The sequence below is a fragment of the Rhineura floridana genome, chromosome 3 (genome assembly GCF_030035675.1).
Source record: "Rhineura floridana isolate rRhiFlo1 chromosome 3, rRhiFlo1.hap2, whole genome shotgun sequence".
NCBI lineage: Eukaryota > Metazoa > Chordata > Lepidosauria > Squamata > Rhineuridae > Rhineura > Rhineura floridana.
Genome location: NC_084482.1, coordinates 122,139,183 through 122,158,840, shown reverse-complemented (window position 1 = coordinate 122,158,840; position 19,658 = coordinate 122,139,183). Strand labels below are relative to the sequence as shown.

General features: G+C 42.0%; 2 protein-coding genes across 12 annotated transcripts in view; one reads left to right on the top strand and one right to left on the bottom strand.

Moving 5' to 3' along the window:
- Positions 1 to 676, bottom strand: part of ZNF346 (zinc finger protein 346) — a 30,098-nt gene extending 29,422 nt beyond the window's left edge. The window contains exon 1 of one of the 9 annotated variants that reach the window (XM_061617574.1): positions 466 to 676. In XM_061617574.1, the coding sequence (XP_061473558.1) occupies positions 466 to 526 (61 nt within the window). In that variant the 5' untranslated portion in view covers positions 527 to 676. The remainder of the gene's footprint in view (positions 1 to 465) is intronic. The other 8 variants (XM_061617578.1, XM_061617573.1, XM_061617582.1 and 5 more) reach the window with 8 other exon arrangements.
- Positions 677 to 722: 46 nt separating this feature from the next.
- The window catches only part of UIMC1 (ubiquitin interaction motif containing 1), a 93,449-nt gene continuing 74,513 nt past the window's right edge, over positions 723 to 19,658 (top strand). Inside the window, exons 1-3 of one of the 3 annotated variants that reach the window (XM_061617566.1) lie at positions 723 to 934; positions 1,202 to 1,589; positions 14,809 to 14,945. In XM_061617566.1, the coding sequence (XP_061473550.1) occupies positions 1,370 to 1,589; positions 14,809 to 14,945 (357 nt within the window). In that variant the 5' untranslated portion in view covers positions 723 to 934; positions 1,202 to 1,369. Of the gene's footprint in view, positions 1,590 to 14,808; positions 14,946 to 19,658 lie in introns of all 3 variants that reach the window. The other 2 variants (XM_061617568.1, XM_061617567.1) reach the window with 2 other exon arrangements.

The following is a 19,658-nucleotide window of genomic DNA, read 5'->3' as shown; positions in this document are numbered from 1 at the left end:
GGGGCTCAGAGGGGGGAAAAAGTTGTGTGGCCCATGGAAGCCAGTTCTAAAGCTTCTTTAACGAAGATTTCACTAGCAGGAAAAGAATGAAACAAATTGTTTGCTGTCAATACTTTTATCCCACTCAATAAGTACTAGGATCTTATAATGGACTCACTGAGTCTTGGGACAGTTTCGAGGCTAACGGATTTATTGCAGTATAAATATCCGCGGGGTAGCCCTGGATTTATCAGATACAAGATTTCGTAGGCCCTGATCTACAATGTTTACGAAGAGAAAGGGGAGAATCGGTAACTGTCAAATGCAGGGTGAGGTGGGGGTGTCAGGATGAAGGAGCGACCAACAGGCCCCATAATACTCCTGGTGCAATAAAGTAAAGTTAAGCAGATTGGGGCGGGGAAGACTAACAAGGAGTCAAGAATCCGCCTTTCACAAAAACAAGGAAAAAAACCCACCCCGCCTCACCTGCCTCCTTCCCCACTGGTAAGGCTGAAGAGTCCCCGTTGCTATCTGCTTCGTCCGCCATCTTATTCCAGCGTCGCCGCCCCCGAGATCCCCGCCGTCTCCCCGAGCTCCGAGATACCGCGAGAGACTTCAATCTCAAAGGCACATATCGCGAGACCTCTTCTCCACAGCCCGAGAACAAAAAAGATTGGGATAGCAAGAAGTATTGTAAGCCCTCGCGAGATTTAGTTTCGATGCATTTTGAAGAAAACCACATGACCAAAACGACATCTCTTGGTTGGGTGCCCGTTCCTTTTGAGGGCAAGCTAATACGGGGAATGGTTTCTATGGGGACGGAACTATGAGCCGCCTCCGTTTAATTGGGTTTCCTCCGCGCGTTGAGGATGTATACCTCGTGTAACACCCACAGCGTGCGAAACAGCTACACGCATTTCCCCCATTGTATGGAAATGCTCAGAAAAACACTAAGGTGTACCCGCTTATCTGTATTATTTTAATATTCGGAATTTGCACTCTAGTCTGTGCACAACCTTTTAGTAGAGAGCTCTGATTAAACTGTTCCCCGCTGTCTTGTACATAAGCCCATGCGGGGTGGGGAGAGATGTCAGAAGTCTATTTAACTGTATGCCCGATTTAGTTACATATTCATCAATGGATAACTGCCCCAATCTCCGATTTTATTCCAGTTCATGAGCAGAACACAACTATAATGACTGCCATTCTATATCTCTGAAAGGGTGAACTAAAGGAGTCCTAGACGAAAAAACAACGACCAGAAATGGCTACGTCGTCCAGGAGCGCTGAACGTATCCAGGCCTGAGAAGAAGCAGGCCCGCGAGGTGCCTGCCTTCACCCAAGATGACGCCGAAAGGCTACACCGTGGGATCACACGAGAACAACTCACATGACCCACACAAACCGCCGAGCGCGGGTACCAACTCTTTCCATATTTGCTGTGGGAAGTGAAGTTCTTGGCGCCAACTTGAGTGCGGGCAAAATACCCGCTCTCTGCCGCTGTCGAATCTGTGGGAGTCCCAGCAAGAGACAGCGGAGCCGCCGACTTGTCGTTGCTGCCTGGTGGGAGGGGGCGGGATACCGGCCCGGTGGGGGAGAAGCTGGGGCTGGTGAGTAATCTTGTCCCTAGAGTTTCTTCTTCCTTCGTAGAGCCCATATGACCCTTTTCTTTTTCATGCTTCTTCTGTGGGGACTCTTTTCCCCATCAACCCCGTCCTAGTCTTCCCCGTCCTAGTGAGGCTTGTGGCTGGATTGGCATTTTGTTGGAACCTTGGTCGTCTAAACCCACCCTTTCGCCCCAAATAGGGAAAGGTTCAATGGACCTTTGAGGGGAAAATAAAAAACCCGGGCTGGCCTGCTCTTTTGCTTTTAACAGCCGTTTAATATGCAGAAATCGCTATGGGAAGCGTTTCATGGCATGGAGATAAACATTGCCTGCACATCAACCCGGCATTGGTTGGGGGGGCCCTTCAAAAGTTGGCAGCCGTAGAGAAGAATCTGACAAAAGTTCATTCTCTGCAAAGGTTTTGCCCCTCCGCAGAAGGCCTTCTTACCTTACCCTGATGATCTTTTGCATGCTTGTTTTGTGTGTGTGTTTTAAGTCTATCTCTTGCACTCCTTTTCTGTTTACACTTCTCTAGAAATATCTTTTTTCTGTTTGGTCTTAGATGATACAGACATTTTTAGAAAATTAGCTTTGTCTGCGGCCGTGCAGATTAATTTTGTGCACCTGATAACTGAATATTCTTCAGAACAGACTGTGTAAAAAGAGACCCCAAATAGGCAAAGGGGTGCTTAAAATTAACATCATTCCAGGGAACATTTTGCAGTATTTTGGAAGTTGTTACTGAGGTGTTGCCTGGGTCTAGATTTCTTTTTTTCTGGGTACACACTCTGTTTCAGGGAAATCACATTCTCATCTCCCTGCCCCTTGCAAGTTTCCTGCACTTCTGAATGCTGTTTGAACACTTGAACACAGTGACACAGTTCTTCAGCCTCCCTGTCCACACTGTTGTGTGAACTTAAAAGCTAGATTTTATGTTTATTATTTTCTGAATCTTTAGAGGCTGAGTACTCTCCCAATTAAAGTGCAGAAGCACTAATATATCCCTTTAAACAAGCAACTTCCCAGTACAGTAATATGCCAGCAAGGGTATCAATTTCCCCCCCTCCCCATTATCTGGCCATACTGTAATTGTATTCACGTTTCCTTCTTAGTTTAGATTTGTGTCAGTGTTTCCTGTGTACTTATCCTCTCCAATACTGTGTTTCACAGCTCCCTTCTTTTTTTTTTTTAAAAAAGCAAGTCTTGTCCAGTTTGCTTTCCTAATTATAATTCATCAGTCTCAAATGTAGTATCAGATTGGGGTGGGGTGGAAAGAGCATCATGGCTGTCTTCTCACAAAAAGCACCCCACATTATTTATTATTTGATTTATATCCTGCCCTTCCTCCCAGTAGGAGCCCAGGGTGGCAAAATAATAATAATGATAATAATATAAAAATGGAAATTGGAAATAATGCTACAAGAGGCATGTAGGATGATCATATAGAGAAAAAATCAGTGGTGTAGGGGCAGCTGTTAGATTTTCTATCTGTATTCCAACAAAAGAATTATTGGTTTTGCAGGAATTTTAGCAGATGCTTTTCTTTACCTTTTCCCTTTAAACATAGGACATTGTCATTTTGGTAAAGATGAAAGATAAAGGGTTGGGTGTTCTATAAAAAAATAAAAGTCGTGTGTTCTGGAAAGTAGTGGATTTTTTTTACAAAGGGGGAAGATGAAAGCTGGAAACTGTTGAATTTCTGTTATGTGGAGCTGTGTATAAACGAATAGGATAGCATAAGATTTGCTTTGGGATTGTGTCTCCTTTATGGGCTAGCAATCATTAAACATGTTTATAGGCTGATTTATATAGGAATATATTATGATGATTAGGGACTTTAAAGTTAACCCTCATTTCCTGACAAACAAGGCCCCTGAAATATATTATTCTTCTTGTACTTACCTTTGCATCAGAACTGTAACTGGGTCAGGACTGATTTGAACATTATTTACTTATCTAGTGTGGACGTAATGCTTCCATGTGGCATTCAAAGTTTGTCTTGGCCGTGCTGTATAAGTCAGCCCAATTGAATAGAACATCATGCAAGTGTTAGATATTCCATAATGTTGATATGGAGACATTCCTTAACTGGGGTGACTGATGTGCTAGACCCAATTGGTGGTGGTGGTTGTTATATGCCTCCAAGTTGAGTACGGTTTATGGTGACCCTATGAATCTTTTTCTTTTTTATATATTCATAGGGTTTTTATGGTAAGAGGTATTCAGAGGTGGTTTACCATTACCTTCCTCTAAGCCTACGGCACCTGGTATTTCCAGGCAGTCTCTCATCCAAGTACTAACCAGGCCTGACCCTGCTTAGTTTCTGAGATCAGATGAGATTGGGCGTGTTCAGGGTAGTACAAACTACTATCTGCAGTGTGAAGTGCTGCCACAGATACTTTTTTTAGCATCCTCCATGTGGCATTAGTAGATCTGAATCAGCAGAATAGCTGCAGCCCCCTAGAAGCAAACTTATTGAGGATGTATTTTCAAAGGCAACAGCCTGAAGCCAGAGACTTTTTTTTTTGTATAAGCAAACTTTCTTAAACACATTTCCTTGGGATTAAGTCCCTTTGATTTCAGTGGAACTTTCAAAGTATGCTTACACTCTCAGTGGTTACAGGAAAAAAAGGCTTGTATGAGGCATAAGGTATGAATCTGCAGCTCTGTAGTTCTGAATCCTTATTCCCACTTTGCTGCTGTTGAGTCTGTGTTTGCAGCCACTGTTGTGAACTTCACAGATCTATTCAACATTTGGGAGACTCTATTGCATTAATAATTCCTTGTAACTGTTGAATGCATCTAAAATGGATCCATTGGATTTTACCAGATTTGGGTCAACCTCTCTAATTTTTCCTCTTGTCTTTGATGTAGGCAACAGCCATACAAAAAAAAAAAGACCTACAGCTGGCTATCATAAGAGTTTTGGTAAACCTGAGCAATCCGCAGAGTTTTAGAGTGTGAAAGTGTATATCCTTTTTAAAAATATGGTAATATTATATATTAATTGTATATTGCCACCCAGATCCCTTTTAGTGTTTTCGGAACAGTGGGTACAGTAAACCCAGTCTGTTGGAACTGCTGTGATTTTGTTAGTGTTTGCAAAATGTGTTAAAAACTTGAGAAGAAATGATGGTTGACCAGAGATCTATGTGTTGTGTTTGACCACTAAAAAGTGGAATTAAGAGGACTTCATACGGTGTTGATTGTCATAAATGTATTTATCATTCCTGTTTCGAATAGCAGCCTAGAAACCAGCAGCCTATACAGTAGGGCCCCGCTTTATGGCGTTCTGATGCGGTGGCTTTCAATTAGGGGAAATTCCCCGTTTTAAAGCTGCTTTTGCGGCATTTTCGCATGACGCGACCCATTATAGTCAATGGGTTCCGCTTTATGGCGGGGGCCTGGTCCCTAACCCGCCGTATAAGCGGGGCCCTACTGTAGCTTGAACCTCCGAAATTCATTTGGGAATAAGAGTCATTCATTTGTAGCTCCATTTTTGAGTATTTTAAGCTGTCTCAGCTTGGCAGGTCTAGTGTCTGCACTGTCAAGATTGTGAATTATCCTCCTAGTAATTGTTTGCTGATTCATCACAGTGATAGATGATGATGAAAGAAAATGGCAAATAATCATAAATGGGATTTTTCAAGGATACCCTGAAAAGTGCGAGTTCTGAAATGAAACATATGTGGGTCTGCTTATTAATGGGTCACCTTGGCTGTCTGAGCTTAGACAGAGAAATGCTCTTTAAGAATTCCAAGATGAAAAAAAAAGAAGACTGGAAAACCAGCCTCTGAGACAACATGTAGAATTAGTTGCAAATAATTCATTCTTTGACCTGTTCCATTTCACTGAAACCAAATACTGGCTTTAGTTAACAGCAGGCTCCCAGGGGAGAGAGAGTTAGACAGAGGCAGGAAAGCAAAACAATATCTTCAGTGCTTCCTGACTTGCCTTGGTCTTTCTAATTTATATTGTTTAAGGACATCAGCTCCTTTGGCTTCAGAGCTGGAGTGAGAGTTGTGTTGTTAGGTATCCTATACCCACTTACTTGGAAGTAAATTCCATTGAACTGTAAATCTGTCTCTTTGAAAATGTAGGGGATAAGTGAGTCATCCTGCCTCCAGTTAATGCTTCTTTGCAATCCTTTACCAAATGTGATCTATCAGGCAGAAGATAAATTGTACAGTCTGAGGAAGTTGAGTGCTGGTGTGAATATTGTTTTTTGGTAGGCTTGCAAATGCTGTTCCCTAATCTGTCTCCATGTATTTCACAGGCATACTAAAATGCACAATCTGATTTACTGAATATGAGGTAACAACACAGTTGAATCTTTCTCAACTGTCTTTTGTATTGCATCTGCCTGTTGCTCCAAAGCAGGTATATATTGGAGTGTTTTTGCTTCCCCTACCCTGAGTGGTGGAAATTTCAGGGCAGCATTGGTTGTTTTCCCTTCAAAGTGAGAGCACTGGAAATTTTAGAGGGTCTTTGCATTTACAAACAAGCATACAATTTCAGAGAGAAGGATAGAGAGATGCAGCAATCCACACAGGCGTTACTGGTTCTGAATCCAGTTTGTTTTAATGAAGCTGCTTCAATCCTCTTTTCCCATAGATCCCTATCCTATTTCTTTCTCTTCATAACCTGATTGCTAAAGTGTGTCTGGCTGTATTATTCTGGTTGCTAAAGGGGTGGGGGGCATGATATGCGCCTACTACATAAGCCAAGCCTTGAGCCTTGGCTCAAGGTGCCAGTTGTGGGGCAGAGTGCGCTCCCAGACAGTGACGGGAGGAAGGAGATGACATCTTCCCATCCATGCCCATCTCTCGTGGGATTGCCCACAATCCCGGGCAGTCTCACGAGAGCACCTGAGGGACGGAGCCAGGCTTGGGCCTTTAAAAGACTCCGGCCTGCTGCATGCCAGCCTCTTTCTTTGCTAAGAGCTGAAACAGAACCAGCACAGCCATTCCTGTCTGTTAATGGGGTCATTATTGGCTAAAGCAGTGGTTTCCAACCTGGGAGTAAGGACCTCCAGAGGGGTTGCGAAGTCATCGCAGGGAGTCACAAAGCTGCAAGAGAAGAATTATTTATTTTTAAAAATTAAAAATTACTTAATGGTTAGTTTGTGTATCACCAGATTTATGAGCCTGCATTGCATGTGCACGCAGCTGCTTCTGCCCTCCCTCCCTCCCTCCAGTGCCTGGCATCAGTGATGGACTGGATGAGGGCGAACAAATTGAAATTAAATCCAGACAAGACAGAGGTGCCTCTGGTTAGTCGAAAGGCAAATCAGGGAATAGGGATTCAGCCTGTGCTGGATGGGGTTACACTCCCCCTGAAGACACAGGTTCGCAGTTTGGGTGTGCTCCTGGACTCAGCTTTGAACTTGGAGGCCCAGGTCTCTGCAGTGACCAGGAGTGCTTTTGCCCAGCTAAGACTGGTGCGCCAGCTGCTCCCGTTCCTGGAGACGCCTGATTTGACTACAGTGATGCATGCCTTAGTTACATCCCGTTTAGATTACTGTAACGCGCTCTACGTGGGGCTGCCTTTGAAGACTGTTCGGAAACTTAAACTGGTACAAAGAGCTGCAGCCAGAGTGCTAACTGGGGCTGGTTACAGGGACCATACAACCCTCTTGTTACGACAGCTCCACTGGCTGCCAGTTTGTTTCCGGTCACAATTCAAAGTGCTGGTTTTGACCTATAAAGCTCTATACGGCCTAGGTCCAGGCTGTTTGTCAGACCGTATCTCCCCATATGAGCCTGCCTGGGCGTTGAGATCCTCAGGAGAGGCCATTCTCTCAGTCCCAACACCTTCACAAGCGTGATTGGTGGGGACGTGAGATAGGGCCTTCTCGGTGGCTGCCCCCAGGTTCTGAAACTCTCTTCCTAGGGAAGCACGAATGGCCCCTTCCTTGCTATCCTTCCGTCGGCAGGCAAAGACTTTTTTATTCCGACAGGCTTTTGGACTAGAAGATGTTTAAAATAGGGCCTCATAAGGTCTGTTGTATTGTTCTATGGTCCTATTCTTAATGTTTTAAATTGTCTTAGTATATTAAGTGTATGTTTCATGGTTTTAATGTCACGAATAGTTTAATTCTATTTTAATTGTTTATTTTTGTATGTTTTTTTACCTATGTGTAGTTTTTATTTGTAAGCAGCCCTGAGTTCCAGTTTTGGGAAAAGGGCGGGGTAAAAATAAAGATTCATTCATTCATTCATTCATTCATTTTTGTTGCTGTTTATCAAGGCTTTGAGTGTGTTTTTATACAGTTGTATATGTTTATTACATTTTAAAATATTTTAAAATATGTTAAGTTACCCAGATTTTGTTGTTTTTACTCTTAACTTGAGTTATTTGCATGGTTTAGCATTAGCATTGGGGGAGAGCAGGGCCCTTGTCCTTTTAACAGCGGTGTGGCAGGCAGACATTAAACAGAAATTAAATTAAACCTTTTCTAGTGTAGAAATGCGATTCTGGGGAAAGTTTCACCATTGACATTCTGTCTGTTAGACATATTATTATTATTGTAATACAGAGTTTCCTGAGCCGAGTGCTGAAGAGGAGGCATCATTGCATATAGGTGGAACACTTAAATCCACAGTCCAAGTGCCTTGGCATCAGCAGGCTCTGTTCACCACTCTGGGTGGTTTACTTTTATCTCCTTCCTTTCATTTCCTTCAAAATTTGTTAAAAGTTTTTTATATTGTTGTAACCTGCCCTGGGACCGTCTGGTGACTGGCAGGTAATATAAATCCTAATCATGATACTTGTTTTTGTGATTAATAAAAAGTGACATTATTTAGCACTTCATTATGTATTTTTTCAATTAACAAAGAAACAAATTACAACAATTAGCATGTGCGGGGGTTCTGAAAATTTTTGAGGTTACAAAGGGGGTCCTGTGCTCATTGTTGTTGTTGTTGTTATGTGTCTTCAAGTCGGCTACGACTTATGGTGACCCTATGATTCAGCAACCTCCAAGAGCATCTGTCGTGAACCACCCTGTCCAGATCTTGTAAGTTCAGGTCTGTGGCTTCCTTTATGCAATCAATCCATCTCTTGTTTGGCCTTCCTCTTTTTCTAATCCCTTCTGTTTTTCCCAGCATCAGTGTCTTTTCTAGTGAATCATGTATCCTCATGATGTGTCCAAAGTATGATAATCTCAGTTTCATCATTTTAGCTTCTAATGATGGTTTAATTTGTTCTAATACCCAATTATTTGTCTTTTTTGCAGTCCATGGTATGTGCAAAGCTCTCCTCCAACACCACATTTCAAATGAGTTGATTTTTCTCATCCACTTTTTTCACTGTCCAACTTTCACATCCATACATAGAGATTGGAAATACCATGGTCTGAATGATCCTGACTTTAGTGTTCAGTGATACATCTTTGCATTTGGGGACCTTTTCTAGTTCTCTCATATCGGCCCTCCCCAGTCCTATCCTTCTTCTCATTTCTTGACTATTGTCTCCATTTTGGTTAATGACTGTGCCGAGGTATTGATAATCCTTGACAAGTTCAATGTCCTTGTTGTCAACTTTAAAGTTACATAACTCTTCTGTTGTCATTACTTTAGTCTTTTTGACATTAAGCTGTAGTTCTGCTTTTGTGCTTTCCTTTTTAACTTTCATCAGCACTCGTTTTAAATCATTACTGGTTTCTGCTAGTAGTATGGTATCGTCTGCATATCTTAAATTATTGATATTTCTCCCTCTAATTTTCACACCTCCGTCATCTTGGTCCAATCCCACTTTCCATATGATATGTTCTGCGTACAGATTAAATAAATAGGGTGACAAAATACACCCCTGTCTCACACCGTTTCCGACTGGGAACCAAACAGTTTCTCCATATTCTATCCTTACATAGCATCTTGTGCAGTGTATAGGTTTCGCATCAGGACAATCAGATGCTGTGGCACCCCCATTTCTTTTAAAGCATTCCATAGTTTTTAATGATCTACACACTCAAAGGCTTTGCTGTAATGTATAAAGCACAGAGTAATTTTCTTCTGAAATTTCTTGGTCAGTTCCATTATCCAACGTATGTTTGCAATATGATCTCTGGTGCCTCTTCCCTTTCTAAATCCATCTGGCATTTCTCACTCCATATATGGTAAGAGCCTTTGTTGTAGAATCTTGAGCATTACTTTACTTGCATGGGATATTAAGGCAATAGTTTGGTAATTACTGCATTCCCTGGGACCCCCTTTGGAATTGGGATGTATATTGAATGTTTTCAGCCTATGGGCCATTGTTTAGTTTCCATATTTCTTGACAGATTCTAGTCAAAATTTGAACAGATTCAGTCTCAGTAGCTTGTAGCAAGTCTATTGGTATGCCATCTGTTCCTGGTGATTTGTTTCTTCCAAGTATTTTAATAGCAGCTTTCACCTCACGTTCTAGAATTTCTGGTTCTTCATCATACGGTTCTTCAATGAATGAGTCTCTCATGGCATCTCTTTTATATAGTTCTTCAGTATATTGCTTCCGTCTTCCTTTTTTTTCATCTCAGTCAGTCAGTGTGTTCCCCTGTTGATTATTCAACATCCCTACTCTTGGTTTAAATTTCCCTTTCATTTCTTTAATCTTTTGGAATAGGGCTCTTGTTCTTCCCTTTTTGTTGTCCTCTTCTGTTTCTACACAATTACTATTGTAATAGTTCTCTTTGTCCCTATGACTACATACTAGTCGCTGTATTGTTGCATTTAGGGTTCTGACCGTATTTCCATCTCCTTTTGCTTTCCTTTTCTCTTTAAACATTTAAAGAGTTTCTTCAGTCATCCATTGAGGTCTTTCTTTTTAACTAGAGGTATTGTCTTTTTGCATTCTTCCCTGATAATGTCTCCGACTTCACTCCATAGTTCTTCTGGTTCTCTGTCAACTAAAGCCTCAAACCTGTTTCTTATTTGATCTTTATATTCTTCTGGGATGTTATTTAAATTGTATTTTGGCATTATGATTGCTTTGTTCTTCTTCTTTAGCTTTACTCTGATTTTCGAAATGACCAGTTCATGATCTGTACCGCAGTCTGCTCCTGGTCTTGTTTTCACAGAAAGTATGGAGCTTCTCCATCTTCTGCTACCAATTATATAATTGATTTGATTCCTATATTGACCATTTGGTGATGTCGACGTGTACAGTTGTCTTTTCAGTTGCTCAAAAAATGTGTTCACAAGAAACAAATTAGTGGCTTCACAGAATTCAGTAAGTCTTTCTCCTGCTTCATTTCTGTCTCCTAAGCCCCATTTTCCAACAATTCCTAGTTCTTCTCTGTTCCCCACTTTTGCATTCCAGTCCCCCATGATTATCAGCACATCTTGTTTTGGTGTGTGATCAATTTCTTCCTGTACTTCTGCATAAAATCTCTCCAATTCCTCTTCTTCTGCGTTTGCTGTTGGAGCATAGACTTGGATGATGGTTATGTTAATAGGTTTCCCATTTAATCTCATTGATATCACTCACTCAGACCTTGCGTTGTAGCTCCTGATTGCTTTTGCTACATCACTTCTCACTATTAAAGCAACCCCATTTCTTCTTAATTTCTTATTTCCTGCATAAAATATTTTGTAGTTGCCTGATTGAAAATGTTCCATTCCCTTCCCTTTTAATTCACTCACGCCAAGTATTGTAATGTTGATACATTCCATTTCTTGCTTGACAATTTCTAACTTTCCCTGGTTCATACTTCTCACATGCCATGTTCCTATTGTGTGCGTCGTACAACTCCGGACTCTCTTTTCGCATCTGTGTGCATCAGCCTGTGGGCTTTGTTTCGGCTTTGACCCAGCTGCATCATTAGTCACAGTGCTACTCGTACTGGTCTGTTGTTCTTCCCCATTAGCTCGCTGAGTGCCTTCTGACCTGGGGGTCTCATCTTCCAGCACTATCTCATGTTGCATTTTGAATACTCTGTTCATAGGGTTTTCGTGGTAAGAGATATTCAGAGGTGGTTTACCATTGCCTTCCTTTGAGTTTGGATGCATCTTAGTCTTGTGTCTCAGCTTTGACCATTCTGCCCCTGCTACGAGTCTAGCCTCTTGGTCTAGACTCCTGACAGCTTTGCTCTCAGCTTCTTCCTCTCAAACCCCCTCACCACGTTACGGTGTGCATCCTAGAGGGGGCCTGTGCTCATAAAGGTTGGGAACTACTGGTCTAAAACTACCTTCTTTTCATAACAGCTCTGCACATTTTCCTTTACTGCCCCTTATCCCTGGGGCGTCCCCCGAAAACACTTCTCTGGTGTTATATCTCTTTCAAATCCTTCCTTTAAAACCACTTCATAAAGTTGCCCAGTTGTCTATAAATGCGATGAAGCCTACATTTGTTTTACTGCCCTTGCTCAAGTTCGTCTCTTGTTTTCTTTGCCTCTCCCATCCATCCATCTTCTTCCACTCTCAAGCTTTAGTCAGAAGTAGCTAACCTGGGAGCCTCCAGATGTCTCTGGACTACAACTTGCATAATCCTTGACCATTGACCATGTTGGCTGAGGCGATGAGAGGCGGACTGCAATAACATCTGGAAGGCCAAAGTTTAGCCAGCTTTGCTTTAGATGGTAGGCTCCTGCCCTGGTAGCTTATCTTTCTGCTTATGCTGTATGCTGTAAAGCACCATTTGCTTTGTTGCTATATTCTCTCATATAAAAGTAATTTCCCAGCATTTCATTGCATTCTAGCCTGATCAGGAAATGGAACACAGAGCCATGCAGATGGGAGCAGGCTTAATTCTTAGTGGCTTTCATTCAGTTATAAGATAAAATAATAGGCTGCATTGGCAACATTGTTGAGAAAAGACCCAATCTACATGTATTGGTACAACTGTTTATATGGGAGAAGAGTGCCTGCGAGTTATAATATTCTTACGTAATACCTGGATTAGGCATATTGGGGATGTGAAAGGATGCACAAAGCCCCTCTCTGCCAGTTCAGTCCTTTTTGAGTCCATATTGCAGAGATGGGGAGCCTCTGGCCTGTGGGCCATTCTTGGCCCACCAGGAGGTCCATTTTGGCCTGCTATGCCATTTCCCTCAAACTGCACCCATCATCTGACATCACTGGTGACGTCAGCTGATAGGCAGGACCTACCCCAGGTTGATCCCTTCAACCTTCGAAAAGGATCAGTGTAGGGTGGGTTTCAAAACAACACCACCACCACACAGGGCTGCTTGCTTTTGCACGTGTAGTGAGAGAGAGCAGACCTGGGTTTTTTCTTCATCACTGCACGACAACAGTGCCTGCCCCAGACAATGTCTACTTGCAGATGTCAGCTCTGAGAGGGACTGCTCTGTTGTACAGCAATGAAGAAGCAGATGCTTGTTTTGGAGTGCTGCAGTGATCTTTAAGGGGGGCGACTGCTTCAAAGAGCACATGCTTTAAGACAGTCTCTGTGCTCCCATGCTCAGATGGGAGTGCCAGGACTGTCTTAAAGCATTTTGCAGTGTTGTTTGAAGCAGTCTCCTCCCCCTTCAAAGATCATTGGAGCATGAGAGCACAGAGACTCTCTTAAAGCAAGTGCTCTTTGAAGCAGTCCCCCCTTTAAAGATTGCTGCAACACTACAAAACAAGCATCTGCACACAGCAGAAATTGGCTGTGGCGGAAAATGCTCCATCATGGAGCGAAAGGGGAAAAATGGGTCTGCTTGCTTTTGCTGTACACACTGCAAAAGTAAGCAGATTGCTTTTGCTGTACACACTGCAAAAGTAAGCAGACCTGTTGTTTTGGAAAGCCTACCCCATGCTGATCCTTTTTGGAGGTTGAACGGAACAGCACAGGGAGGCTTTCCAAGCCTCCCCGCACCCTCTCCTTTCAAGCACTGATTGCAGAGCTTGAAAAGGGAGGTATGGGCAGGCGTGGAAAGCCCGCCCAATTCTGATCCTTTCAACCTCCAACTGGAGCTTGAAGGAATCAATGTGAGGCAGGCTTTGCAAGCACAAGGGATTTTGACAGGTGGACAGGGCAACCCAGCTGTCAAATCATATGATGTCATGTGATTGACAGGTGGGCTGCCCTACTCACCTGTCAAAGTTGGCCCAGAGGATGGGGCCAAATAAAGATCTGGCCCCCAGAGCTAAAAATATTCCCCACCCATGCCATGTTGGAATCTAACCAGTTGATTAAAAAAACCTTGACCATCTTAATGATCATCATGCAGGCTAGTCAAATATCTGTGCTAGTAGTAAGACCATCTGGGATGGCATTTCTGCCACTGTAGCCTTCATGTAGTGGGACTTTGTATTATTTTGATTTACTGTTGTGTTTTGTGCATTGGTTATGGTGCTGAACTGATTGCTGTAAAAGCTTTGGAGAATGATTGGGGGGAGGGGAAGCTGCCATGTTGCAGCTTCTCTCAGTTGGCCAAGAGCCCATATCAGCTTTTCTGGCTGTGCGTTCACTAAAGCTTGTTATGCAGCGCTGTTTCTATATGTGTAGCCTGACAATGAAGGACTTTGCTGAAAGTGCTAGCTCTAATTGCCCTTGCATCTGCCCTGCCCTCTGTTTTTCATAACTCTTAGCATTTGTGGTTTTTCAGCAGGTTTTCCCCTTATCTGTAGAATGCCATTTCTGGAATAGGTAGCCACAGTCTGTCCCAGCAGAGGGCACTATGAGCATGCTGTTTGGTGGGCGACTTAGGCTACAAAAGGAGAGCCAAGTGTCCTTGACTTTTCTCTCTCATTTTCTTTTAATCTTTTTGCAATTCCTCTGACCTTTACCTTATTCCTATAGTGCACCTCCAAGTTGTTGCTCAGTGAGGATATCACTTGAACAATGCAGCTCCTGTCCTAAATCTAATTGAATATGGAAGCTGGCAACTGCTTCTGATGCTTTGGTTTTCCCTTCTGGAATGCTGAGCCTAGCATGATCCACTGTCGCTTTCTCGGTTTGTTCTACATCAGCAGGGGAACAGCGTTTAGGCTAACGGGTGTGGGACTGAAGTTAGTGTTTGAAACGAGTGTTGCTATTGTGGTGTTGTTATTCATTGCTTTGGAACTTGCTGTTATTCTGTGTTTTCTAGCTTTTTCTGAGTTTAATCAGCTATATACGGTATTCTTAATGGGATGAGCAGGGATTTATGTCTCCTAACAACTCTAAAGTTTATGGACCCGTGAGACAAGAATGGATTGTGCAGGGTGCTTTACTCCCAAGTAACAAGGCAGCAAACAAGGCTGTTTGGTGGGAAACTAAACAGGCATTAATCAAACAAATATTGATGTTTGTTCCAGTGGAAAGGATGCCAAAGAAAAAGCGGAAAACTGTAGATGGACCTGATTCTGAGACTCAAGATCAGGAAGAAGAGTCCAGAGTGTTGCATGCCAAGTTTCTGGATGCGTGTATTGTCATATCTGACAGTGATGGAGAGGTGAGTAGTCAAGAACCTAAGCAATACAAATTCTGACTTGGGGTCTATTTATATACCAATACATTTTTCCCACTGTTTTGAAATAAAGTTGAAAATATAGGCAACAAGATGGAATAACACCAGACCATAATACAACAAGATGACTAATTAAGACAAAAAGGGAAAACAAAACTCACTGATTACTGGCCTTAGCATATCATGGGTGGGCTTGTGGGACAATTTGAGTACAACAGCCTCAGGACAGGGTCACTAAATATTGCAAGAGTTTGGATGTCTGAATCATAGTTAGGAAAAAGTGTGCATCTGTGTTTGATTAGAATGCAGTCAGAAGGGCTTCCACATAGGAGATAAGATAAACAGAAACCATGGTGTCATACCATTTTTTAAAATGGAATTATTTCTTTGTTGACTGAGTTCATACATAATCATGGTCTACCAAATTTTATCAGTCTACAGCTAATTTATTTTTATAGGCGAGCCTATTCTGCCTGTCTATCTGGAAGTGGATGGTTGGACTTTGTCACAGTAGTCCATTTCTTCTACTTTATGTGTTTTTAGAATTTCTTTGATTTCTTTCCAAGTAATTATCTTGTTATACATGGCATCTATCAGAACAGACATTTGGCATTGGAAATAAACTCTCCCCATTTCCTGTTTCTCTTTCCATCCTTTTTCGTTTGCAACTTTATAAATTCATTGTAATTATTTTATTATTACACAGACAGACAGATCCAGAAGGCTTTGGGCAGCATATTTTAGACACAAAATAGAGCACATTAGGCTAAAATAGCTACATGATACCAGAGGGAAGAAATCAGTATCTCATGTAATTTGACAGGACTAGTCGTAGTTTGTATGGATCAAAACTGTCATTTTGAATTCTTTGCAAAAGGTTGTTGAAAGCCAAGTTCAGAACACCTCTGTCAGGAGCAGGAATGTGTTCTGCATCAGCTGTAGTCATCTAGCAGTCGTCATGATACAGTTAATTACAGTAGCCCTGCTTTGAGGTTAGGCAGGTATGAACAAAGGCCGGCAGATACAAATCTGCAAGAAAGGGTTGCAATCAGAGGGGGAGAAAAGTGATCCTAGCTGCCCCAACTGCCTGAAGTTCTCCAAGTGCGGCATTTTATGATTGAAACATTTTGTATACTACTCTTTAATAAAGCTTCCAGGATAGTTTAGAAAAACAGAAGTATTCATGACTCCGGAAAAATGCTGCCATGTTGTGAAGGAGAAGGGTAGATGTCTAAAGTGTTGGTGATAATACTTAGTTTCTTCCAAAGACAACTGATTGTGGTATCTACTTGTTTAAACATTATGCTATAGTGATGGCAGCAGACAAATTTCCACTGTCATAGCCTTTGAACTAGTTCAGCTAAACTGTTTAAGGAGATAAGGAAATGAACCCATTCAGAGAGGAGTTGCATTATGTCCAGTGTGACAAATTTATGTTTAATCATGAGAAACCAAATGTAGAGCTATGGAGCATTTAACAGAATTCCCTAAGGGCCACCTTTACTACTAAATATGTGCTGATACCATATTTACACAGGTTCAGGAGTTAGCTAGCGGTTGCATTACCAGTTCTGGGGAAGGCTCAAGTCCCCATGAGCTAAACCGAAGGCCAGCAAAATAAGCAGCGGAGGAACTAATTGCCATTACATGCTTGCAGTTTTCACATCATTGCACAGTGCTTTTTAAAACTGAGGATGGGGGTATTTGCACATTATCAAGAGATTTTAGCTTCTATACTTATAGATCTTGCATTCAGTTCTTTTTGTGGCCAGTATCAATAAGGAGATAATTATTACATAAAAAGACTTTTAAAAAGACTTCCACATATGTTAAACAGGACTGGGTGGGGGACCTTTACAGCAGATGGTATTGAAAGTTACATCTGCACACTTATTGGAGATCGTCCCTGCTGAGAAACATCTTTAAAGAAGAGGATAGTATAACAGCGATTATTCCTTTTTGCTAAACCCCAGATCGGCAAATATGCTAAGCTAACTTCAGATTTTCACTATGTTGCAATCTTCATACTGAAATCTGCAAGGAAAGACTAAGCCAATAGCTTCAAGAGAGTCCACTGCTCATGGAAGATCAAGACCTATTGTTGGCCACAGTATTTTATGTGTATGCATTTGAAAACCGAGAAACAAAATAACTCTTAAAATGAATCTATAAAAATGTTAGGCACTTTCGCTAGACTATACATTCACTTATAAACAATACATTCCGGTGGCATTATCACTCATATTACAGAACAGGATATGCTTAGGGAGGCCATTAAAGAGTCAATTAGGTTCTGTTTAAGTGAAAACAGTTCACAGCCAGTTGGGTAAGTGAATTTATTCTGTTTGTTCTGTTTTCAGATCTGGGGCTATACCCCTGCCTTCTCATTTTCTCTTCTGCAAAAAATATGTTTCCTGGGAATTGTGAAAAATGTGTCTGACTCCTGAAACATTTCCTAAGATTTGCCAGGCATGCAGTACAAATTCCGGTCCTGAATTCCGTAGTTGCATTATCGTAAAAAGCATATAATAGTCTAGATGAAAGACAATTTTAGAGATGAGTAGATTCTCAGTTCATCTGGCAGGTGTTCAGATGTGGTTCCCTATGATTCATAGATTTATAAGGCAGGCTTGGAAATCAGAGGTTCATTGGGCTCTTTCTTTGGCAACCTCCTGACAGATATCTTTAGAACAAGCCTCCAGTACTCCTCTCAAGCCAGGATGTTTTGTAGCAGTTGTAGCTGGAAAGTCTCCAATATCTCACTTTTGATAATCTCTGGCAGACTGAGTCTCCCTGGTGTTTCTCAGTCATGCTTTATTGTCAAACTCCTCTGTGTTATTTTGCAAACTTGTTCTTGCACAGGGCTTTGTTATAGCATCTGTTAAGGCTAATCTGGAGAAACTTTTGTGCCCAATGGCCTGTCTAATCAATACTGATTGCCTCATAGTACAAAGCAACTTGAGCCTATCTGCACATATGTGATTAGCCACTTTATTAACCTTTTACTGCTGTTGACTAAAAAGTATGTTTTTTCTCAATAGTATGTGTGTAGATTGTGAAGCAACGTTCCATTGATATCTTTGTAACCCATTTATCTGTTGGATTTTTATCACTCTTCCAATGATTTCAGAGTGCCACCCTGTATAAAGCAGGTTAGGCTGAGAGATTGCAAGTTGTTCAAGGCCACCCAATGAGGTTCATAATGGAGCAGGTATTTGAACCTGAGTTTTCCACACTTAAGCCAAACATTCTGTCCCCTGTACCATACTGGAAGTCATCATTCGAGCTAGAGTGGGATATTTTAATGTAAAGCTAGCAACAGCTCATATTCAGCCTAACAGTAGAACCATCTGGTCAGGAAGTGGTGATCATGCTAGCAGAAGACTGCCGTTGAAGGAAGATGGGAGAAAAGAAAGAAGAATAGCAGTGGAGCAGGGATAGAGAACCTGAGACCTGGGGACCAAATGCCCAACAGACCTTTATGTCTGGTCATTGGCACTTTCCCAAGGCCTCCACTGTCTCTGCTTTATGCCCTCCTTAAGTGTGTTTTTGTGGTTAGAATGTGCCCTTGAATTCTGATAATGCTTCTTGTTTGCCTGGATGGAGGATAAAGAGAGTGGTGGTGAGTGTGCATAGAAACTAGCCTACTGTACGAAGGTAAAATTCATGTTCCTTGCTCTGCCACTTTTGCCTCTGGCCCTGCCCATCACTGGCATGTGGCTCCTGAAAGATTTCCCAGAAGGGAATGTGGCCCTTAGGCTGGAAATGATTCCCAATCCTTGCAGGAACCTGTTAGGTAACCTGCTTCTCTTGACTGTTTGTTTGCTTTGGGCTGCATTGCATGTGCTGCATGTAGTCATTTGCTCTGTCAGCATTGCATCCTGTCCCCATGAAGTTTAGTTATTTTTGACACCTGGACTGTCCTGAAGCCCAGCGTGCACTTTCTTTCCAATTCTGCTTCTCCTAAATTCTTCTTCCTCTTCATCCTTAAAACCCAACAAACTGTAGCAAGAATTAGTGAATTATAGATTACTCAAGGACTGTGACTGAATCTGTGAAACTGACATGGTTTAACTGAGGAAATGAGAAAAAGGCAAGCACATGGTGAAAAATGTGATTGGGTTGCATCTAACAAAGCTATTCTGTTAATGCAAGGACTTCTGCCGGTGCAATGGGACATCCTCTCCTCATGCCCCCCTAAATCTGTTCTGGGAGTTTCCACAATCCTCCAGAGCAGATTGGACTGTTGTGCAGGTGGAAGTCCTTGCTCTAACGGGAAGACTTGGTTGGGTACAACCCATTTTATCTACTTACTCCTATAATTTTACATATTTCATTTGCATGACCTGGTGAACTAACTCTGTACAGCTTTTTAAGTAGAAGAAAGAACATATGAAAGCTGACATCAGATCAGACGTTTCATCCAGTAGCTCAATACTGTCTCCTCCAACTTGTAGTGGCTCTTCAAGATCTCAGACAGAAATCTTTTTCTATGGTAGCTGTGATCCTTTTAATTGGAGATGTTGGAATTGAACGTAAGAACACAAGAAGAGCCTGCTGGATCAGGCCAATGGCCCATCTAGTCCAGCATCCTGTTCTCACAGTGGCCAACCCATTACCCATGGGAAACCTGCAAGCAGGACCTGAGTGTAAAGAGCACTCTTCCCTCCTGCAGTTTCTAGTAATTGGTATTTGGAA